General features: G+C 62.1%; 1 protein-coding gene across 5 annotated transcripts in view; it reads right to left on the reverse strand.

Annotated features, from left to right (window-relative positions):
• Positions 1 to 17878, reverse strand: part of KCNQ4 (potassium voltage-gated channel subfamily Q member 4) — a 52692-nt gene extending 34814 nt beyond the window's left edge. For 2 of the 5 annotated variants that reach the window (XM_072771697.1, XM_072771696.1), the window contains exon 1: positions 16547 to 16860. In XM_072771697.1, coding sequence (XP_072627798.1) covers positions 16547 to 16860 — 314 coding nt within the window. Of the gene's footprint in view, positions 1 to 6549; positions 6649 to 16546; positions 16861 to 17769 lie in introns of those variants that run through there. The other 3 variants (XM_072771699.1, XM_072771698.1, XM_072771700.1) reach the window with 3 other exon arrangements.
• Positions 17879 to 23700: the final 5822 nt, after the last annotated feature.

Here is a 23700-nt window from a genome sequence, read left to right on the forward strand (position 1 = left end):
CTCATTTGCATGGAAAGTCTACCTCCCAAACTCCTCTATCAGTGAATAATAACAGCAAGGAGGAGTCAGGGTAGACCAAAGGGAAGCTGCCAATAGCTCATTAGCCACAGAAAGGGCGCTGGAGGTCAGGGAAGGGGACAGCCTGCACCTGTGGCCCTGACGCCCCCCCCTCCTCTAGCGGAGGAAGACAGAACCGTACAAGCATCAGAGCCAAAGGCTTGAATTCAGCTCTGACCCTGACCTCTGCCAGGCTCAAGAATTCAGCCTTGTCTGGGGGACCTTGAGCAAGTGAGCTGTCCCTCTCTGGGACTCAGTTTCTTCGTCTGTCTAATGGGGCCAGGGATCCCTGGTGCAGCAGGCTGGAGGCAGGGGTCTGGCCCAGGTGAACCTCGCGCTGAGGGGTTGCAGAAAGGCTTGGGTTCACTTCGGGACACGGAGAAGGCTGACTCCAGGCGGGACGCCTCGGGAGAGGGAGGGGCTGCCAAGAGGGGAGGGGCTCCCGGGAGAGGCGGGGCTCCCGGGAGGGGAGGGGCTCCCAGAGGGGAGGGTTCCCGGGAGGGGAGGGCTCCTGAGAGGGGTGGGGCTCCCGGAGGGGAGGGTTCCCGGGAGGGGAGGGGCTCCCGGGGGGGGAAGGGCTCCCGGGGGGAGGGGCTCCCGGGAGGGGAGGGCTCCTGAGAGGGGTGGGGCTCCCGGGAGGGGAGGGGCTCCTGGGAGGGGAGGGGCTCCCGGGCTGGGAGGGCTCCCGGGAGGAGGACGCCAGGGGACCCCTCCCTCCGCACGGCGCCCTACGCGCCCCCCCTGCCGGGGCCCCTTCCTCTGCGGCCGGCGCACCGCTCGGCGCTCGGGGGTCCGCAGGGCCGGCCCCGCCCCCTCGGCGCGGGGCGGGGCTTACTGGAAGGGGCGGGGCCTGGTGGGCGGGGGCGGGGCGCCGGGGGCGGGGCCTCGCCGACACCCGGCACCGCGCGCAGGAGGGGCGGGGGCGGCGCTGCGGCTCCGGTTACCTCCTTGCGGCCTCCCCCGCCCCGCCGGCTTCTTTTTCCGTTTCCAAATTAACAATTGAAAACGCGGCGGCCTGAAAGGCGAGCAGCGGGCCAAGCGGAAAGTGTGAAGGTGCCGCCGCGTCCCCGAGGCCGGGGGCGGAGAGGGGGGCGCGACACCCCGACTGCCCCGGGCTCGCCCCCCACCCAGCTGGGCTGCGGGCACCGAGCGCCCCAGGGCACCGAGGTGCCGGGGCCCCTGCAGCCCCCCGCGTGCTGCCCCGGCCCAGTGTCGCAGGACCCGGTGCCCGGGCTCCGCGCCGTGCCGGTCCCCGAGGGCGCTGGCGGAGGGGGGCACCGGGGCTGGGTTACTGCTCGAGGCTGAGTGCCCAGGAGGGCAGGTGCCAGGCAGCACCCTCAGCGCACCGGCCTTGAGGGCTCCCAGAGTCAGCTAGGTGTGCCTGTGGCCTCAAGCAAGTCGTTTCACCTTCCTGAGACTCAGTTTCCTCGTCTGCAACATGGGGAGGGAAGGCAGAGCTGGTTGTGAGGAATAAATGAAAGTGGCGGGAGGCGGGCCCACAGCGAACACTGCAGACAGCGACGATTCTCCGGTGTTGATAATGATATTGAGTCCTTGGCATCCTCTCACCGCCCTGTCCACCAGTGGGGAATGCTGGAATCCCCTGGGCTTTTCCTCCCCTCATTCCTTCGGGGCCTCCCCAAAGCCCCACCTAACAGATAAACTGAGGCCAGGAAGGCCCTCATGAGGGGCTCCAAGCCATTTGCGAGTGCAAAGAACCACCGCCTGAGGCCAGACCTGCCCCTCAGGTCTGGACTCCTCTTACAGAGATGAATGGTCCCTGGGGTCAGGGCCCTGGGTACTGGGCCCTCCTCGTCAGTGTTCTCAGACCCCGGTGCAGATACTAGGGCAGCTGGGACAAATGAGTGGGTAATGGGAAGTCCCCTCTCCCAGGCATGCAGGAGCATGGACCAGTGAGCCAGAGGGGGGACACCAGGGGGAGCTACAGTTTCTGATCCCCCAGTCCCCCCCCCCCAATGTAAGCTCCATGAAGGCAGAGACTTGATCCTGTTCTCCACTCCCTCCCACACCTGGAACAGGGCTTCATGCACTGCAGGGCATCAATATTTGTTGAGCGCACAAGTGAATGAACGGGCAGGTCAGCTCTTATACAGCTGTGGCCTCTCACTCGCCACCGCCGTGAGGTGGTCTTCCTTAGGGAGGTGGGTTTGCGGTGAGGCACCCCTCTCCCCAGTGTGGAGACACGGGGCCATAGAATGGGGGCGGGGAGACAGAAAGCAGGAGGAGAAGACGGAGGAAGAGATGCCCGAGCGCAGATGGAGATCGGCTCCTTCTTCCTGGCTTCCCACTTCCCACTCCTGTCCATCTGGGGACTGACCCCCTTCCCCCTCCCTCCAGCCACCTCTTCACTGACTGCCAGGATTCTAGCTCCGTCCCCACCCCAACCCTGGTCCATGTACCTGTGGCTGAGTGCTCCGTCCCCATTTCCAGTCCTTTGATGACCCCTTACCGTGTACCATCTAAACTCCAAGCTCCTCAGCCCAGAGCTTGAGGCTGTAAACACGCTAGCAACAGCTGCACCCCACCGCTCCATACCCGGTGCATTCCTACCTTGGTGACTTTGGTGCTCTCTCCCCTCCTTCGGATGTACCCCTTCCTCCCCAAGCACCCCTGATCTGCTTCGGGAAGCGGTGCTCCCACAGCCCCCCGGGATCCCTGGCCCCGTCTGGGACTCCCAACCCCCGACTCCCTCGTGCTGAGGCTGCTCCTGCCTCAGTCCACGCCTCCATCCCCACCCCCACCCCCTCATTAGGATCCATCCACCAAGGGCAAGGCTAGTTGTGACTCCCCCACATCCCCCAGGCTGGCCGATTAGACGTTCAAACAAGTATCTGGAAAGGAACAGGGGGGCCCAGGTCACCGGGGCCTTAGCATCCAAGTCAGGACTTTCCAGCTTTCCTGCGAAGCCTGAGAGCCTTGGGTGAGGGTGTCTCCGGGTGGCTGCAGAGATGGGTAGGTGGGGTGAGGGCAAACGCAAGCCCACCCCAAACACGGGCAGGGCTTGGGAAAGAGTACAAATGGGGACCCACAGACTATTAGTCTAAATATTTAAAAGTTTAACTCAAACTAAAAAGCTGTTAGAGAAAATGTGTTCTACTCTTCCTGACACATATACCTTCCTAACAGTCTGGAAGGCCAGGTCTGATTTTAAAATCTTGGACTCCTTGGAGCTCTGAGCTGGAATCTGGAAGGGAGAGGTTGCTACCCTCCCATCCCCAGCCCATGGCGTGCCCCCTTATCTTCCCACACTGGGCTCAGCCCTGGCCAGGAGGGGTCTGGGGTACACTCCTGGGGCTGCCCTCGTCTGCTCTTCCAGGCTCCATCTACACTAGTGGCAACCAGCTGCCCTTGGTCCTAGAAGTGCTCCTATACTTTGGCTCCCCAGATGATGAACCAGCCAAGAGGCCTGTACGAGCCCTGGAAGCAGGCACAGGGATCCGGGGGCCAGGAACTGCAGGCTTACCTGGAATGTGTTCTAGAATAAGCAGGGCTGTGTACAGGCTCTGAGTTGGTGGTATGCAGAGCCATACAGGCTGAGTGGGCAGGATTCTTCGGGGCCCCTACCCCTGAATCCACCCAGAGCGATGCTGCTTTGATATGTTTTACATATTGTGCTCCTGTGTCATGTTTCATCTAAGAACTAGATCTACTGCTGAAAACAGTTTGCAAAGCACCGATCTAGCCCCTTCCCTCCTACTGAACACGTAGCTAAGGCTATGGGGTTAGCATAGCAGTTTAGAGCAAATCCAAGGCTCCTGACTCCCGCCCAGGCCTTGGCCTCCAAGAGCACATTTCTGATCTGCGAGACCCAGTGCCTTCAATGGATAAGCTGTTGGGAGGGGATGAGGGCCCAGTCCCTGGTGCGGTTTGAGCAGGCCTGCTGCTGAGGCCCCCTCCCTTGACAGGGGTCTGACCCTCAACTCAGGTTGCCCAGCTCAGGAGTGGACTGAAAGGCCAGACCAGGCCTGAGAAGGAGAGAGGGAGTCCTGGTATAAATAACCGTGGGGGGCCTGGATGTTTGGGACCGTCTCCTGGGCTACGGCTGTGTTTACTGCCCAGAGAGGGGGGGCATAGCCCACACATTTGCCTCCCTGACTTGTAGCCAAATTTCTCCAGAAAGGGGTGGCCCAGGATTAGCCCGAAACACTCCAGCTCTGCACCTCCATCAGGTCCCCCCCAACTTTGCCCAACGTGGGCCCTAAACCCCCGATATTGCCCCACCCTTTCAGCCCCAAATGCTGCACAACACGGAGTCCCCATTAGCCCCAAGTGCCCCAGCATTTGCTCCCGCAAGTCTCAACCCTGTTCAAATGGTGGGAGAGTGAGGAGCATGAGTATGGCCGAGGAAGGCCCCAAGCAGAGGAGCTGGGTAGGTGCCAGGGATCTGAGCTGGGGCCACTGGGCAGGGGTGGGGGGGGTGGGCAGAGACAAACCTCTCCCACGGCCCTGGCCAACACCGAGGAAGGCTGCGGCCCCTGGATTAAGAGAGTGCAAATCCCTCTCCCCAGCCCAGTGCCCGTCCCATGCCTGTCATGCGCAGGGCATTAGATGGCCAGACCCCAGCATGGGCGGGGCAGGCGGTCACGGTCACGCTGCGGCCAGCGCCCCTCCCCAGAAAAAACCCTCAGTGCAGGAGGGCAAGTGGGTCCCCTTCCGCAGGGGGCAGCAGCTGCAGTCTGCTCAAGCATGGAGGCACACGGTTCCAGCCTGCAGCCCCTGCCTAATACACACACACACACACACACACACACACACACACACACATATGCACACACAAACACACTCTGCCTAACTGACTGGTGGGTCTTGCCTGAGTCACTGAGTGGTATTCACTGAGAGCAGAGGCTGTGCCCATCAGGGGTCTCAGGTGCCTAGACATCTGGGCTCCAGGCCCATGATGGCCACCTCCCAGCTGAATGACCTTGGGCAAGTCACTTCTTTCTGAGCCTCAGCGTAAAATAGCATAACGATATCTACCTCCAGGGTTGTTTCCGAGAGCTCAGGGGGCTGCAGTGAGCAAACACTAATGAAGCCCCACAGTGGACCATCCTTCCCAGGACAAGGTGGTACTTTGGATCCCGTGGCCAAGGCTCAGGGAACGTTGTGATGGGGCCTGCCCAAGGCCACCCAGAGAGGACCTGAGCTCAGTTTTTCAGTTATTTATTGGGCTTGGGGACAACTGAAACTCTTGAGCTAGGCTGGGCTCCAATCTGGGCTCCACCACTGACCTAAGTTTAGTCCATGCCCTGTTCTGAGCCCCATCAGTAGAATGAAGGGAGAGGGTGAGACCAGCAATTTCCACACTCTGTTGAGCTGCAAGACAGGGAGGGGACAGGGGACACGGAGGTGGGCCGAGCCACCTGGGCTCTGCCCTGTTCTCCAGGACATGCACAGTGAGCCAAACCCCTGGGTGCTCTCACGAGCCTGTTCCAAGACCATTGCTCTGGGGACGGCCACAGAGCCTAAGCCCTCATCCCCAGACCCCCTGCAGACAGCCTCAGGGCCTGCACCCACCCCCTCTTCTTCCAAGGGCCCCTTGGGCTCAGCCACACACACACCCTCCCCTAGGCCACCCTTTGAATAAGCCGCTCCGCTTTCCCTACAGGCAAAGTCCCAGGGCTTCAGGCCAGGTCCGCCAGGCCTGGGCAGGGCTGGTGGGCAGCTCCAGAGGAGCTGCTCAGGGGGCCGGGCCATGCGGGGAAGGCCGAGGGGACAGGAGACCAAGTGGACAGCATCCTGTGGCTTCCCCCCCTTACCATCCTCCCTGTGAGGTCCAGAAAAGTGTTTCTAAAATACCAATCTGCCCAGGACATTCCTGTCTTCAGGTCCTTCTCGAACTGTTTCCTCCAAGAAATCACTGCTCCTCAGCCTGGCACCATTGGCTCATGCCCCGGCCTCCTCTCTGCATGCCTCCTGTCCCTGCCAGACTCCCGCCGCCCTGGCCTCCTGGGTTCAGCTTCACCTGTGGCCTTTGCTCATGCTAGTCCGCCTGTCCAGAATGCTGTTCCACGCTCCTCTTTGCTCAGGTGACTCCTACTCCTGCTCATGTCACAGGCCTCAACTTAAATCTTCTCCTCTGGGAAGCCTTCCTAGCCCTGTGCGCTGTGGGGCCAGGTTTGGGACTCTGTGCGGCCCAGACCATTGCCAGCTCCTGGCCCATGTCCCCAGGGGCCCAGGGAGGGTCTGCTGCACTGCTCTGCCCCCAACACCTGGGACAGTGGCTGGCCCCAAGGGACCAAATGAGAGCACGAGTGCCCAGCACAGAACTGGGGTGGCGGATGAGACCCCCAACTTTAAGGCCCCACTGGTCCCCGTACGGGCTGCAGACCCGTGAGGGCCAGCTGGGCACAATATGGTGGGTAAGGACACAGCCCCCGGAACTGGGCTCCTGCCTGGACTCCGGGCAAGTCTCTCCACCTGTCTGTGCCTCAGCATCCCTGGCTGGGAAATGGGCATAACAACAGCACCCACCTCATCAGGCTGCTGAGAGGAAAGATCGAGAGGAGCCACAGTGAGTTCTCAGAGCAGTGTCCGGCGCCAGGTCAGCGCTCCCTCTTATTATCAAGAGCCCTGGTGGGAGAGGGAGACTGAGGCAGAGAGGGATGTTGACTGCTGGAGGCCACCCAGCAGGAAGGTGGCCTTCCCACCCCACATCCCCCATGAGTGTCCCCTCGGCGCCTCCCTCCCCACTACACGCACACTACCCACAGCCCCGAAGACCTGCTCCCACCAGAGTCCTTGCACGCTCAGCCCTCAACTGCTGCCCACCTGGGCACTCGGCACCTGTGAGCTGTGTGACAAAGTCACATGCTTAGCTTTTCCGCATCAGCGTCCTCTCCGATGTGACGGGGTAATAAGAGCAGCCCCCTCCTAGGGCTCTTGGAAGGATTAAATGAAGTAGCATATGGAGAACATGTGGCACAGTCCCTGGTACGGATTAGACTAGACGTTATCCATGTACGACAAAGTCTCGAAGCCTGGCTCCCACTTAGTGCACTGTGGTCACCGTGTCGCCAGGCCCGGCCCAGGGCCCTGGACAGGAGGATGCGCCGTCAGGTCCAGGGGCTCTTACGTGGCCTGCACACCAGCCCCTTGCTGTGCAGCATCCCCTCTTCAGGGCTCAGACCAGAGAGGGACCTGCTGGCTCCTGCTCCAGTGCTCCTTTCACTGAGGGGTGAGGCCTGACTCCGGCTGACCCCGTCCCCGGCACCGCCAGGCCAGTCTTGGCTAGAGCCCTGGGCTGGTGCTCGCTGCTCTCCCGCCAGGCCCAGGAGGAACAGACAGTGAGACTGAGCGCGCCTCCATCCCCCCAATGCTTCCACCCCCACCGGACTCCTGTGGCCGCTCCAGCTCAGGAGGGAGGAGGCAGGAAGGCGCCCGGACGCAAGGATTTCACGCACCGGTAAAATTCCCAAAAAATACTTGGGGACTGGTTGTCAACTTTTTATTTTGCCAAGTAAGGACATTTGAAAAAAAATTCCCAGCCCCGTCATTTCATAAAAGAAAGGACATAATCTCAGACTAAAAGTCCTTTAAATGGAATAAATTTAGCTTTATGAAAAAGTCACCACATTGTCATTTCCCTCGATTTTGCCTTAGGCCACCGAGAACCGCATGGGTCTGCTGACGTATCTGAGAACCACTCCGAGCTTGGGCTTGGGAGTCACACAGACACGGGTTCAAATCCCGCCTCCAGCACGGACAAGCTGTGTATGCCGGTGCACGCTATTTGCCCTCTCTGAGCCCCACTTTCCTATCTGCAAAATGGGAACAATAGTACTGTTTGCAAAGTACTACTAGCTCCTGGGAAGAAATCAGGCAAGCGCCGGCTCCCAGCAGGGGTGCCTCCCCGTCCTGTCACTGCCTAGGCTCCCCCTTGTCCGCAGGGCAAAGCCCAGCTTCACAGCTTGCTGATCCAGGACAGGGCAGACGGAGGAAGAAAGTTCCACCCCAAAGCCTGGGCTCTCACTGTTGCCTCCAAGTGGAGCGCGCTCAGGATCCAGATCACAAGAGCTTCCAGCTTGGTGCCTGCACACTGAGCACCTGGGGTCCCTCCTCCAGTTTCTTGCTAGTTGGCAAAACCCTTTGCATCCCTGTAACCGGCCTCAACGCCCCCCTCATTCCCTGCCTCAGCAAACGCTTCCAAATTACCGACCACATGCCAGGCACTGTGCTCAAGCCCCACCTCCCAGACCTCACAACCCAAGGCAGAAGCACAGGGGCCCCCCATTGAGCCTGGGGTGAGGGTGGGCGAGGAGTGATTGCAAGAAGACGGGGTGCTCCAGCTGAGAAGGAGGGATGGATAGGAGTTTGCTAGAAGGACGAGGGAGGGAGTTTAGGGCCGAGGAAAAGCAGAGAGAGCGGTAGACAGCACATCTGGGGGACACTACCAAGTTGCTTCTTAGGTGAAGGACAAAGGATGCTTGAGGGACGGGGTTCCTGGCTTGGGCAGGAGCATAGGGGAGTCACTGTCAGGGGGGCTGGGGGAGCCTGGGTGGGAGGGAGAGGCTGACCTCGAGCCCCACCCCCCCGGGATGAGGAGGCCAGGTGTCCACGGGCAGCTCCCTAGGAAGCTGGGGATGAGACCACAGAGGGGCAGGCTGTCATCCCGGAGGGGACCCCCGTGTCACAGGAGTGCGTGAGCCCACCCCACCCCAATAGCTCTGTACAGTGAGGAGGACCCAGGACAGGGCCCCGAGGAACCCCAACATTCAACAGGCAGAGAGAGAGAGAAGAGCCAGGGAGGCAGACTGAGGACCCTCAAGGGAAGGCCCAAGGGGCTCAGGCCCTCGGGGGCAGCGCGGCAGCGTTCCCGGGACCCGCGTTCGGGGTTTGAATCCTACCTCTACAACGTATTGGCCTCCGGTCCCCCCAGGCTGCACCTGCCTCCCTCTGCCGGCCACGGGGCACACCTTGTCCCCCTCTCCGTCTCTCCCACCAGACAGACTGCCAGCGATGCCCAGAACTTGGAAAATCAGACAAGGGAGTGAACTCAGGGCTGGGACGCCAAGGGAGGCATTCCTGGGTCCTGGCGGCCCAGCGCAGCCCCCATCATCTGCTGAGGGGCCCCGCGTGTGCTGTGTCCCTGGGGAAGCCAGGTCCTTTGTCCTGCCTCAGTTTCTCCATGCGTGCCAAGAAGCCCCAGTTCTGCTTGAGCTCCGAGGCCAGTCGGGCTCTGATGCTCTGCGGCAGGACGGATGGAGAAAGGGTGAGGGCATTACGGCCTATTTTGGCCCCAGGGGAGGAAATCCCATGGGGGTGCCGGGGCCCTGTTATGCCCAGCGACTGGTCCCTCTGGAAGAGGGTGGCAGACGGGCCAAGGAGGGCAGGAGCAGAGGCGCCCGAGATTGTGCTGACACAGCCGCTCCTCTCCCCTTCTTTGCTCCCTGCCCCCTCCCCTCCCCAGGGACAGCCGAGCCCAGCAAAAAATAAACCCAAAGACAGTGACCTGGGGAGGCCTGAGGCTCCCAGGGAGGAGTGGCAGGGAAGGAAGGGTGGCAGAGAGGCAGCCTGTGACCACCCCCCACCTCCAAAAAACCTCCAAAGCCAAAGGGTGCCTGGTCTGACCCCTCTTCCCCACTCCCCAGAGCTCCCTCAAAGGGAACAGGTCCCATCTACTCCCTATCCTCACACTGTGAACCAGGGGTGCCCCCTGCTTGACAGGGGTCATTAGCAGAGTAAACCCTGCCCAGCCCAGCTCGACGTGGTCCCCAAGTTTTGGGAAGAGTACCCCAGGGGATTGCACTCTACCTCCTGCTTACTGGGCAGTCCTTCCTGCTGTCTGACCCCCATCCCTTGTGCTGCAGGGGGAACGATGCTCCATTGATCTCCAGCAGGCTTTCCCCCTCGCCCACCTGCTTGGCCCTGATGTGTGAGGAGTCTCAGGAGAACGTGCACCCCACCCCCAGATTTCCCTGCGGACTGGGGAGGGCCCCTAGGCCAGAGACCCGCACCCCCCACCGCTCCCCAATCTCCGGGAAGGAAGCAAGAAGAGAGGAATCGCTGAGTTCCCTGCTCTCCCGGCCTCCCTCCCTGAGGCGCTGCCCGCTGCCCACGGATTCCCAGCCCAATTAGTCTGCAGCCTGGGGCTGCCCCTCCCGTTCCTCCCTCACCTCCCCCCCCAGGTGCCCACCCGCAGGGCACACAGATCCTGCCCTGAGGACAGACTTGCCCGGAAAGCCTGGAACCCTGGGGGCACTTTCTGGGGGGCCCAGAGGTCTGAGCAGCCCCCATCTCCCCAGCCCCTCAGAGCCCCAGCTGAGGGGGGGGGCAGGGGGCCTCCTGGGTGCCCTTCTGAGTGCTCCCCGTCCTCGGAGGGGCCCAGGGAGAAGGTGCTGGAGACTCCCCCATCCCCCGCCCTGCAAAACTCCAGAGTAGCCCTGTGCCCAGCAGCCTTGAAGGGCCCACTAACCTCTTTAGCCCCATTTAACAGAGGGGCAGAGTGAGGCTCGGGGCCTGGGGGACAGGTCGGGACCTTCCCAGCAAGCGCTGAGAGCTCTGAATGTCCTTTGGGATTCCCTCTCCCCATTCCCCAGGATGACAGGCTCAGCAGAGCGGGGTGTCGCCCTCCTCTCCCAGGGGAGCACCCTGGACACATTCACACCCACCCACAGACCTCTCTGCCAGGGTCTGGGAGAGGAGGCAGGAGAGGCCCACGGCCGGGCAGGCTCAGTGGCCTCCTACTGGGGCCGAGTCCCAGGCGGGGCGCAGGACTGATCTGTCTCCCTGTGCCCCCCCAGGCCCAGTACAGAGTGACCAAGGGACCTGGGCTGGGGTCCTGGGGCCACCATTCACTAGCTGGGTGACCCTGCACAAGTGGGTGGCATCCCCTCACCTTCCTCAACTGTGAACTGAGGATCAGCAGTGCCTGCCAGTGGTAAGGGCCACGGGGCTCAGGTGAGGGACCCCCAAGGAAGGACCCTGCGGAGAGCTCCTGCCCCGCCCCCAGGCAGTCACACTGGGGGCACTGTCGGGTCTGTCAGGTCGGACCCCCCATAGAGGAGAACAGCGCAAGCGACGGTGACACGAGGACCGGGTGCCAGCACCCAGAGCCGGTGCTTGCCCCCACTCGGCGCGACTGTGCCAGCTTTCAGATGACAACATGGAAGCACAGAGAGGTTAAGTAACTTGCTCAAGGACACATAACTCCACAACCAGAAGTGAACCCAAATCTGTCACTCTCTGCTCTTAACCCTCTGTGGGGCAACCTCTGGAGAGACGGCAAGTCCCCCCTGGCTTGCTGTGCCCCAGGCCCACAGCTCCCACTCTTGGGACGTTGGAGGGGGGCTGCCCCCTGCACTCCCTGCTGGGACTCCCCAGCCCACAGGAGGGCCAGCCCTGTGCAAAGACCCCCACGGTATGGGTCCAGGGAGGAAGGGCGCTGAGCTGGGGAGGAAGGGTGCTGAGCCGGGGAAGAAGGGCGCTGAGCTGCTCCAGGTCTGCGCAAGCTCCCTGTGCGGCCTCCTCTGGGGCAGGGGCAGGGCCTCGGCCCCTCCGTGGAGCCTTCCTTTCTCCGGTTCCCCAGGAGGCTTCAGCTCCCCAACTGGCTCAGAGAACCTTAAATTAATCACCCACTCAAAGTGCTGCCATCAGCCCAAGAATAATCACTTCTTGAAACACTTCTGGCCCCAAGGTTCGGAGAACCTGGGCTCCCGCAGCAATGGGACTATCGTCAGACACCGGGTGGGCTTCCTCCACGGAGGCAATGACCGGAGCACGGAGTCGGGGTGGGGCAGCGACGGGAGATCTAACCTGCTGCTGTAACCCCAAAGGAGAACTCGGGCAGGAGGGCGCACGGGGGCCGGAGGGCCAGGAGAGGCCTAGAAGGGGTGGGCGCCTGGCGGGACGGTCTCTCCATTCACCCCCTCCTCGCAAAGACCAAACAAACGAATGAGAACTGAAAAAGACAGCAGCGCGAAAAATCTGGGTCACACTCCCAAGACTTTTGCCATCATAAGGCCAAGTTCTCGGGGCATCAGCCTTCACCATCAGCGGGGGCCAGAACAGTGTTACCCAAAGTCCTGATCCGGGAGGCAGAGGCCTGGGTTCCCCGCACTGCTGCACCACCCATCTGCCAGGTGTGACCCCGGACAGGTATCATCTGCCTCCTTCCGTGCCTCAGTGTACCCAGCAGCACCCCACAGGGTAAGCAAAGGCCAGGCAAATTCTGGAGGCCAGCCACCCCGCTCCCACGCGGCCCTGGGGCTGCCCACCCAGGTGGACGCACAGGTCAACGTAGACCTTGGGGCAGCCTGCTGGTGTGGACGGGTGAAGGCAAGAAACTCAGGGAATGGGGTCAACTCCCTTCCGTCCTGGGGGTTCAGGCAGGGGGAAGCTGCAGGCCCAGGTGTGTGTCTGTGACGTCAGAGAAAAGCAAGAGCTGGGGGCGGCTCTGCATTAGCTTTGCTGCCGCTGGATGCCTGCTGCAGGCGCGCCTGTGACACCCGAGGCCGTGTGCGTCAAAGTTGTAGCGAGCGGGTGCACGAGACAGACAGCCAAGCGTGCAGCGGGGACGTGTGGGTGTGCAAAGCCGCGTACGGCAGAAGCGTGACCGCCTCGGGTGAGGCTGGGCAGCTTCCGGCCAATCTCACACACGCTCATCCCTGGGTGCCGGGTGCTGGGTGCTGGGTGCCAGGTGCCGGGGGACAGAGAAACCAATGGCACGGGAGCGCCGCTCCTGGGGTGCTGGCTGAAGCCAAGACGCAGGAGAGAGACAGCGCTGAGTCAGACCTCGCCCTGAGGAGGCCCCTCCAACACCTCTCCTGAGCCTCAGTCTACCCATCTAGCAAGTGAGGAGGATAAGAGCACCTGCCTCTCGAGGTGGTTTACGGAGCACGGTGCCGGGGCACAACTGATGCTCCGCGGGCCATCAGAAATTTCCATCCAGACTGCAAGAGGCCACCCAGGCCGCTGGGAGCAGGGGCGGGGGGGGGGGGGTGCGTGGGGGGGTGGCCCTAGATAGGGAGTCAGGAGTCTTGGGGTCTGCTTCCGCATCTGCTTCTGATTCACTGTGTGACTTCGGTCCCCAAAGCCTCAGTTTTCTTATAAGCAAAATGGGCTGTCAAGATGTGAGGACCCATCTAGCGGGGTCGCCTGAGGGCTCTGGGCCCCCTTGGCTGGGCTTATTTCCAACCCAGGCAGTGATCTTTCTCAGATGCTCAGGGTGGGAGCTCGGGACACTCCAGGCTTAGGAGTCTGAGGGCCCCAGGACTGCCGCCACCTCCTCCCCTCCCCATTCCCACAGCTTCTGACCCCAGGGACAAGGCTGAGGAGGATGTTTACAGAGTGTAAACCTTCACATAGAGAAAGTGCTGGGCAGCTGGGGGCTGGGAGCAGCCACAGTCTCCCAGCGGCGCAGGGAAATGGGGGGTGATGGGGCCTCGCCCTGTATGGGCCCCTTGCAGCCCTCTGACTTCAAAAGGGAGGCAGGGGTGGCCTTTGAGAGGGTGCAGTGAGGAGGTGAGCACCCTCACCCCCCACGACCCTGAAAGCGGGATGGCCAGCGGTGTGGTGTTTCTCACAATTCAGAGAGCAGGGCCTGTAAAGGGGTGCGGGCTTAATCAAAGACTGGGACGCCGGGGAGGGATTGGGGTTTGGTGACGACAGGGCCAGGGGCCTAGAGAACTGGGGGAGGGGCCTGCCGTCCCTCATTCTGGACCTCGGTAAGGAGAAATCAGGAGTCAGTGGCTCCCACTTTCCAGAGGCCACAGCTGTGCTGGGCGGGAGGAGGGGGGACGGAACCGGGGTCGCGTGCCAGGCTGTGTCCCACACCTCGGTGCCAGAAAAGGGGCAGGTTCTGTGGGGCCCTCAGTGGCAGGTGTGAGGGCGGTCAGCTCTCCCCAGTTCCCTCCTTCCAGAGCCCTTCTTTCCCAGGTTTTTTCACTGGGCCCCTCCTGCGAGGGTCCGAGACTTTGGGAAGGGGGTGTTAGCTGACGGTGCGCATGGGGGACCCCTGCACTTGAACCGCCTCTGCGCGCCCTCGTGGAGCCAGAAAGGATCTGGCCAAAAGTGCAGCCCGACGGCCAGAAGTCCAACAGCAGGAAGCACTTCCTGGCAAGAGCAGCCAAGACCCTACAGTGAGTGACTGAGAAACCCCACATTTGGAGCGCCTTGAGAACAGCAGAGGCCTCCCGTCTGGCCCCCTCCGCCAGCCCCGGGAATAACCCCCATCTTTCACACTCGGACAGGCCCTTGCAGCAAACCAAACTCTTTCCCACCTATTACCTCATCCAAGAGGGAGGCCCACAGGGTTGGGGTTTCCGCCCACTCTGACGGCATAGACACCTAAAAGTTCAGAGAGGCCGGGAGATCAAGCCAAGATCACACAGCACCCGAGGCGTGGGGCTCCCGACCCCTCACTCAGTTTGATCTCTAACATAGACCATCAAGTCCCTGAGGTCCCCAACCGTCTGGACGTTTTGCACCACATTTCCTCCCCAAGAGCTCCGGAGACGCCTCATTCCTGGGCTCCCGGGGACAAGTGGACAGAGCGAGCATGCCCCCGGCCAGGGCATTCCTGGCATCCGGAAAGGGCAGGATGTGGGGCAAAGGTGCCAGCAGATTTAGCTCCTGGAGAGGAAGGAGAGGCCCTTCCAGAGGAGGTGAAGACAGTGGCTGTCCAGGCCTCATGAGGCGGGTCCTTCACCTCCAATGACTCCCACGGGGCCTGACAGGCCAGGCCTCAGGACGAAAGACCCCTGCCTCAGAGGCCTACTGGCTTCCAGGGGACAGTCATCTCCCGAGAGGAGCCCACGGACGACACAGCCGCTCTCTGGAGGGTCTCAGCCTCCTTGGGCACCCCAGGCTGCATGTGGGCAACGCGGCCACTTAATTAGCAGTCCTCTGCTGCTCTCACCTGACCCCGCCGTCCCTTGTGCTGTCATCACTCCGACAGTCCTCTCTGCAGCCACAAGTACGCATCCCGGACCCTCCCGATGGGCACGGGGGCTTGGGCCTCTCCTAACAGCTGACCCCGACGCTGAGTCTGACCCCGTGTCCTGACAAACTCAACTCTGCCCCGACCTAGCCCGGCTGGAGTCTCTGCACAAAGTCAAGGCTGCCACCCGGAGCATACGGGCTGAGAGAGTTCCCTTCCTCCGCCTCCCCTGTGGCCCCGGGGGGCCCGGAGGGCCGCTCTTTGGCCAGCATTTTCCTCCCCTTTGCCTCTGGAATTCTGTGGGCCCAGTTAGGATGGGGCAGAGGCAGGCAGGAAGACACAGCAAAGACAGGCAGACACAGACAAGCAGAAGAGTGAGACGGTCCGACGGACAGGCAGATGGACAGCCCGACAGACAGGCACACATGAGGGATGCCTGTCCCACAGAGGGACGGAGACAGACAAGCAGAAGGACTGCTGGACAGTTAGGTGGAGAGACCAACAGACAGGCCGACTCGCACACAGGTGGAAACCCTGGCAGAAGGACAGCCGGGCAAGGCAGAAAAACTGACAGGTGGACGGGCAAGGGGTCCACCCAGGAGACCCCTGGACCACAGGGCCCCGAGGGCGGCGAGAAAGGGATTAAGGTCGGTCCATTTTCCAGGGACCGGAGGTCTTTCTCGGGCACCTCTGGGCGTCCCAGCGCCAGGCCCAGCCCTTCAACTGATATCCGCGGGGCCTCTCATGTTCCCGGCCGGGCCAGGCCGTCCCCCAAGACCAGGCTCTAGGCTGCCAAAATTCACTCTTTACATCCAAGAGGGGTCAGTGTTTTTGAAAGTTGTAGGAGCGGGGCGAGGGGGAGGAGGGGGCCGGCGGCGTCAGTGTTTCCAAACCAACTCCTCTCCTCTTTCTTTTTCCCCAGGGTGCCCGGAGCCAGGCCTGGCGCAGCAGCCAGCGGCCCAGCCTCCGGGCGGCAGGGCGGCCCCGCGGGTGGCGGGTGCAGGGGTGGCTGGGTGAAGACAGTCCTACAGCACACACGGGTGTCGGGGCTCAGGCGGCTCACCGCGACCCCGGGACGGCCACGGTGGGGGGCCCACCCCGGACCCGGATGGGGGCCGACCCTGTAGAGCTCCCGGGGGAGCCCAGGTGGGAGCCCGCTGCCCCGACAAAGTTGGGGAGACCGCAACAGAAAGTGTGCGGGGGGGGGGGGGCCAATGGGTCCCCTTTGTGTGTGAGGCGCAGGAGACGGAGGCAGGGAAGAGAAAAGGGGACCCCACTGTGGTGGCTCCGGACTGCAGAGGGGAGGGGGTACCAAGAGGCTGGATGCGGTGGGGGGGCACCTGCCACAGAGGAGCCGGGGCGGAGGGCGGGGTGCAAACAGCCGAGGTGGGGAGGTCAGAGGCGAGGTCAAGCAGGGGTCAGGCCCCGGGCACCGGGGTTAAGGTCAGGCTGGGGGATCGGAAACCGGGCTCAGGCCCGGGGCTGGGGGTGCCGGGAGGGAGGAGGGTCGGCCGGCCGTGGGCATGGGGGGCCGGGGGCGGAGCCGGGGCGGGCCCCGGGGGCGCGGCCAGGGCCGCGGGGTCGCAAACTCACATGAAGACGTGGTAGACGAAGGCCCAGCCGCGGGGTCGCTCCAGCACGTTGTACACCCAGTTCTGCAGGCGGCGGTAGCGCTTGTGCGCGGCCGAGGAGCGCTGGCCGCAGGCGGAGCCCGAGCCCGAGCCCGGCCCAGGGAGGGGCGCGCCCGGCGGCAGGGGGCTGCCCAGGAGGCCCAGGCGGCGCGGGGAGCCGCCCCCGCCCGCCTCGCCCCGCTCGCTCTGCACGGCCGTGAGCGCCACCAGCTCGGCGCGGGGGGCGTCCCCGGGCGGGGGGGCCAGGCCGAGGCGGCGCGGGGGGGCCTCGGCCATGGGCGGCGCCGGGCGGGGGTGGGGCGGGGGGGCCCGGGGCGCGGCTGCGGTCCGGGGCGGGGGCGGGGGCGGGGGCGCGCGGGGCGCTCAGCGGCGCATGGCTCGGACCCGGGCCCGGCGGGGGCGGCCCGGGGCGGGCGCGGGCGGCGGGGGCTAGGGGCCGCGGCGGGGCGGCGCGGGGGCCGGGGGCGGGCGCGCGGAGCCTGGGGGCCGCCGGAGCCCGCGCTGACCGCCCGCTTCCCCGGCGACTGGGGCGGCTCTTTCCGACTCCAACTCTCTTATTACGCGCTCCATGCCGCTCGCCTTTCCACCTGCCTCAGGCGCGCCGCTCACATGTCATCCTCCCCCGCCCCGCCCCTCCCCCGCCGCCCCCGCCCGCCCCGCGGCCGCCTTCCCAAATCGGGAGGGAGCGGGCGGGCGGGCGCGGCGAGGCGGAGGGGGGCGCGCGGGGCCGGCGGCGGGGCTGGTCCCCCGGGCGCGCGGGCCGCCCAGTCGGTGCCGGGACCCGACCGCGTGGCGGCGGCGGCCCCCGGGGGCTGGCCGCGTGCAGGGGCGTGCGCGGCTGCGGGGGCGGCGGGCGGCGGGCGGGGGCGGGACGCGCGGCGCGGGGTGGGGAGCCGCGGCCGCGGCCGGGCCTCGGGGCCGTGGGGCTCAGGTGTGAGCGGCCGCCGAGGCGCGCGCCCCGAGTGTGCGGCCGTGGGTGCGCGGCGACGGGATGGCGGTGCGTGCAGGTGTGTGGCGTGGGCGCCGTGTGCGTAGGTGTGAAGGTGCGTGTGCGCCGTCCAGGCCCCGCTAGGCGGTGGTGGCGGTGGGAGGCACGAGGTGTGCCCCGTCGGGCGGTGTCCAGAGTGCGCCGGGCGCGCGTGTACCTGTGCGGGCGCCGCGTGTGGCTCGGTGAGCCGCTCCTACCTGGAAGGCCTGTGGCCAGGCGCCGCCCAGCCGTGTCACGGCGTGTCGCACGGTGGCCCCCGGGCGTGAGCGCTCTTCCTCCCACGCACCCCCACGTCCGAGCTTCCCCCCTCCACGCTGGAGGCGGAGCCCCCAGGGTGGCCACCCCACCCCGAAGAAGGGCGTCCCCGGAACCAGCGGCCTGCTCCCCGCCAGCCCAGGGGGACCGGCTCCCCCGCCTCCGGGGTCGGGGTGGGGTCGGGGTCGGGGTCGGGGCACGTGGTGCGCGGAGGTGAGCTCCGAACCCGCGCGGCGGGCTGCACAGCCGTCTCCCCAGGGGCCCCCGCCCGATCCCACCGCAGAACGGGAGACGCTTTCCCACGCACTGGCTCTGCAGCTGGAAAGTTCTGGGCGCCTGACCTCCTCTCGCCAGCAGTAGGGGGCAGCCCTCTCGTTCCCTTCGGCCCGCCGGCCCGCGCGCAGAGGCGCTCTGGGTTCCCCGATGCCCCCTCCCTCTTCCCCGGACGGCAGCTGGGGCCACACCGGCCGCTCGCTGCGCAGGCCCGGCCCCGGGGCCAAGGCTTCGGCAGCCGACTCTTCCCGTCCCTCCGGGCGACTCTCGGGGGACCGAGCCGAGCGGGGGGGCGGGGCGGGGGGCGGGAAGGCGAGCTCGATTCTCAGCTGTCAGCAAAGGAGGCATTGATCCGCCGGGCGCCCGTGGGGGAGGGGGGAGGGCGGGCGGCGGGGCGGGGGCTGCAGGGCCCCGGGGGCTCCCCGAGCTCAGCCAGGCAGCTGGCCCACACCCCTACCCCGACAGGGGCCCTCGTCCCTCGGCATAACAAGGGGTGCCTTCTGGGGTCTGACCTGAATCCTCCCTGCTGCTCCCGGCGCCAGCCCGGGGCCTCTGGGCAGGTTATGCCCGGACCTCACCGGTAGCTGGGGAAGGTTTCCGGGCCCCCGGGAGGTCGGGGCTGGGAGGCGGAACCTGCTGCAGATGCCGGACTGGGTTACCCCCTCCTCTCCCTGTGGGCAAAAGCCAGCAGCCCCTAGAGCTGGGGCACCGCCCTCCGGCCTCCATGGCTTCACCAGTCAGGCCTCCTGGAGGCTGGGACTAAGGCCTGGGGACTTGAAGGGTAGATGGAGGGATCCCTGGGTGGCGCAGCGGTTTGGCGCCTGCCTTTGGCCCAGGGCGCGATCCTGGAGACCCGGGATCGAATCCCACGTCGGGCTCCCGGTGCTTGGAGCCTGCTTCTCCCTCTGCCTGTGTCTCTGCCTCTCTCTCTCTCTCTGTGACTATCATAAACAAATAAAAATTAAAAAAAATAATAATGAAGGGTAGATGGAAAGAAAATCAATTGTAAGGGATTCGGGGGGGTCTTTTTGAGGCTCTTCAGTGGCAGAAACTCCACTTGAACGCAGGTTGCTCTTAGCATCACACAGAATACCTGAAGCTGGGTCTGTTCTTGGAAATCTGATCCTTAAGCTTAGCGTCACCTCTGGACCCCACACTTCTCTTCCCATTTGGGGGACTGAAAAAGTCTCTTCCTTTCTTGGTGAGGAGCCCTCACTGCCAGGAGAGGGCCCCTCGTCACCTCTCCCAGCTCCAGCTCCAGCTCACCCCCCTCACAGGCAGCAGGACGAGGAAGGAGACCATGGTTGCAGCTCGGGGTGGGGTGGGGGGATGGAAGTTAGATCTAAGGAAGGACTTTCAGAGGACACGGAGGCCGGTTTCTGCTGCAGGTGTGTGAGTGGAATGAGCAGAGGGACAGGCTCACTCCTTTTTAAAGCAGAAAGACAGGGAACTCTTCTGGAGAGGTGAGGGGAATGGAGACGGTGGTCCTAGAGGCCACAGGCAGTTTATTTGTGTGCACACGCGCACACACGCAGGGACCGGGGGAAGCAGAGGAGAAAGTCCGGTTCAGAGCAGACAGGTGGCCACTCCAAGGGTCACCCGGCGGCCTTCCTGCCCCCATCCGGATTCCCAGGACATGACTGGGAGGCTGGACTTGCCCCACTGCGGCCTTTAGTGACTAAGACACTTTTCTGAGCAAACAGCTGTCTCAGGCTCTGTCATTCCTCCTCCCTGCTGCAGGGGTGGGGGCTGTGGTTTCCCGCCCTCCTCCCTGGCACCCTCTCTCCCACCTGTTCCCTCTACCCCACCCTCCTGAGCTTCTTGCCCACCCCCAGGCCCTGAATCTCTCCCTGGTCACACTGCCAGGATGTCTCCACTCTGCTCAGACTCACTGGGCCACCTGGACAGGTGCCTTCCCCACTCTGGGCTTCCGATTCCCCATCTGCAGGAGAAAAAGGGGGCAGGGCTCCAGGATCTCCCATCATCCGTCACCGTGACCACCATCCATCAGTGGAGCAGGTATTGATTGAGAGGAAGGGGAGGGAGGGAGAGCTCCAGCTCGCAGGGCCCCCACTCTGTGCCAGGCCCTGCCCCACCCGGGACAGAGAGCAGCCATTAGCACGTGTGGAAGCTGAGGCCCAGAGAGGTACAGGGAATCACTGAAGGATACACAGCCTGGGGGTAACCCCGGAACTGTGTATGAGCTGTCCTCTCTGCTGGCTGGCACCTACCTACTGTGCAGGGGGGATGCTGGGATGGATGCTGCGGGCTGAGGGCAACTGGAGATGGCCAGTCCTGTCCTCTCCAACTGTCTCCTGCCAGCGGTGGGGACTCCCAGGCCTGCAAGTGGCTGGGACCTGGGTCCCGGGACCAGACTCAAGCCTGCCATTGACTGTAACAGCCACCAGTGTGACCTCAGGTCATCCAAAGGTGCAGATTCCTTTCTTGGAGCAGAAAGGGGGTTTTAAGTCAGGGGTCTTCAGACTTAATTATTAACAATGGCATCGGGAAGCAGCGCCCAACGTGTAAAAAATATTAACACAGGTGCTCTGCTTGAATTGGGGCCGGGAGGGGGGGTCAAGTTTCCACCCACCGGATCTCCTCCTCTTCCTTCTCCACATCCCAGAAGCCCTCTGGGTTTTCTTACAGCTCTCAGGGCTGCTAGAGGTCAGACAAGGGAAGAGTCTCCACTGGTGATGTCCCAAGAAGGGGACAGGGGTATGGAGGGCTCGAGGAGGTGCAGAGAAGTGCAGTCAGTAATGCCTGTGGCCCCCGGGGCTGAGGTCCAGGCTACATGCTAAGCCTTGGGCACGGTGCTTTATCTGCATTGTCTTATTTCAGCACCCCAACGACTCTGTGATGCTGCTTACACCCCCATTTTACAGACAAGAAGAGTGAGGCTCAGTGGTGAGACTCGCCTAATCTAGCTCTCCACCCCTGTGCTGTAGTGTGTGCGTCCGCGTGTCTGAGTGTATGTCTTTGTGTAGGTGGGGTGTAGGGAGGGGAGGAAGGTCAGCTTGGCAAGGGGGACTCCAGGGGCCTTGAATGCTAAGCTGGAGGGTCCAGTTTGGCCTGATAGGAAAGAGTCTGGCCAAGGCCTTAGCCCCGGGCATGCTACAGAGGCCGGGGCTCTGCTGGAGTGGGTGCAGGAGGGGTGGGCTCAGAGGGAGGCTGGCAGTGCCCGGGGCAGAGAGAGCACGGAACTATGAGTCATGGCTGGGCTTCCGGCTCTTCCTGGACTAGCTGGTGACCTTGGGCAAGTCATTCCTCTGCCTCACCTTCCCCGGCTATCAGGAAGACTGGATGCATGGAAAGGTCATGATCGTGCAGGGAGCTGTACACATGAAGCCTTCACCTTACTGCTCTTCGGGCAGGTGTGCGGGTGGACAGGGGAGCTGCTGTGAGAGGTCCCCAAGGCAGCTCTTCTCAATCTGGGGAGGCTTCCTAGGAGGAGGGGTTTGGAGTGCAGGTGCTCATGGGGTGATGGCATCAATGCCTGATTGACCTATTGACCTCTAGGGCTCCACTCCACTGTGAGCAGGAGCAGGAAGTGCAAGAGAAGCATCAGGCCTGCTAATTTTCCCAGTGAGGCCAGAGAGCATGAGGGGCCTAGGCCCACCCGGCAGGTGGGAGGTACCAGAGAGGCCTCTCTCCCCACAGATCGCCCAGTGCCACTGAGCTGTCCCCAGCCCACACCAAGCAGGCCTTCTGGACCAGTGAGCCACAGAAGCGGTGTCGCTGAGCTCAGCGAAAGTGAACCCCCATTGATCCTCAGGGTTGGAGGGGGGCCCACAAAGAGGAGACACCGGGAGAGAACGGGGTGTGGAATTGCAAGTCAAAACCATCCCTTCTCTTGCGGCTCCTCCTTTGCCTTCTCCTCCTTTGCCTTCGGGATTCTTTCTCCTTGACCCCCAACTCCAGGAAGACCATGTAGAAGGCACCACCGCTACTGCAGGTGCGCTGGTAGGCTCCGCGTTCTCAGGGAGTACATCTGGGGCAGTGGAGTTGGTCAGAAAATGAGGAGGAAGGACATTTCTGAGTTGCTGAGAGTGTAGTGGAAGAAAGCCTCCCCGCGCCATGCTCCCCTGCTGCAGGAAGCTTGGACGCAGAGAAGGAGGTGATGTTGGCAGGAGGGATTGCAGATTGAGTGGCACAGAAGGGGGTTCAGAGCAGCAGTAAGACTTGGTAAGGGGCATAGGGGTCCAGGGAGGAGAATGGAGGCTCAGAAGGGAGCAGGGAGGCTCAATGATGGGGGTGAGAGGCCCAGGGGGTGGGACTTCCAGGTCGAACATGATTGAAGTCATACTAAAGTCTCTCTTCCCTGAAATATTCGATATATACAAGATAAACACTGGATAACTTTTTAAAAATACATATCCAAACTCAGAAGCAAGATTGAGAACTCCCTCGGGGCCAGAAATGAGAGGGAATTCTGGTGGTGAGTAGGAGTGGAAGCTGTAACTCTGAGGAGGCATTCAGCAGGATGGAAGGTACAGTTGCAAACCCCAGCAGTGGCAGGGGCTACAGTAGGCTCCCTGCCTGATGCTCTGGGAAAGTGCTATCATAAGCACGGCTAAACTATCTCTGCCTGCGAGCCTCCTGGTCTCAGCTTTGGGTAGAAAAATCTCAGCCAAGACACTAATAAAAGAACTAGTTTGGGGCTGGTGCACATCCACAGATTTAACTGAGCTTCGGCAGATTTAACTGAGAAACCATCCCTTAGGGTGGCCTCTACACTGAAGGTACGGTCACAAAAATGTGCTGAAAATAACTCTCACAAGGATAAACCTCACAACATATAAGAAAAAATGTAAGTACAATATCGTGAGAGAGAGGCAACTCTCTCATGGGAGAATTCGTATTTAAAGACCTAGAGATAACAGAACAAAGGAAGTTTGATATGGTTAAAATCTTCAAAAAGATCAAGGAAGGCATAGCATCTATAAAACAAGAACAGAAAGATATGAAACCATGTAGCAGATATGAACAAAACTATCTAGAAATTCTAGAAAAGAAAACTAAAGTCACGTTAACAAAAAAAAAAAAATAGATGGGTTAGTAGAGTAAATGCGGCTGAAGAGAGAATTAGTGAATTAGGAACTAGAACTAGGGAAATCCTCCAGAACAAAGCAAAGAATGATGAAGAGATTACACATACGAAAGAAAAGAGACATCAAAGATTGAATGAGAAACCCCAGCATATATTAGTTTCAGAAAAAGATACAGCAAAGAGTGACTAAGATCTTTCCAGAAATAGGAACATGAGTTTCTAGATTGAAAAGGCCCAGACTGCCGAGTAAGAGAAACTTGAAAGCAAAACAAAACTACATCTAGACACTTTTTGGCCAAAGTGTTGAATATCAAGAATAAAAAGAAAATCTAAAAGCCACCAGAGAGAAAAGATAGCTTGTCTACAAAGGTCCAATAATTGAATCGACAGTAAGCACCTCATCAGCAACAACAGATGCCAAAAGACAATGGGATAGAATCTTCAGAGTGCTGAGGGCAAATAGTCGTGAACCTAGAATCCACACGTCGCCAAACCATCATTTAAATAAAGGGCAACCTAAAGACATTTTGACACATACGAGATCTTAGAA

This window comes from Canis lupus, chromosome 13 (assembly GCF_048164855.1).
Source record: "Canis lupus baileyi chromosome 13, mCanLup2.hap1, whole genome shotgun sequence".
In the NCBI taxonomy this organism is placed as follows: Eukaryota; Metazoa; Chordata; class Mammalia; order Carnivora; family Canidae; genus Canis; species Canis lupus.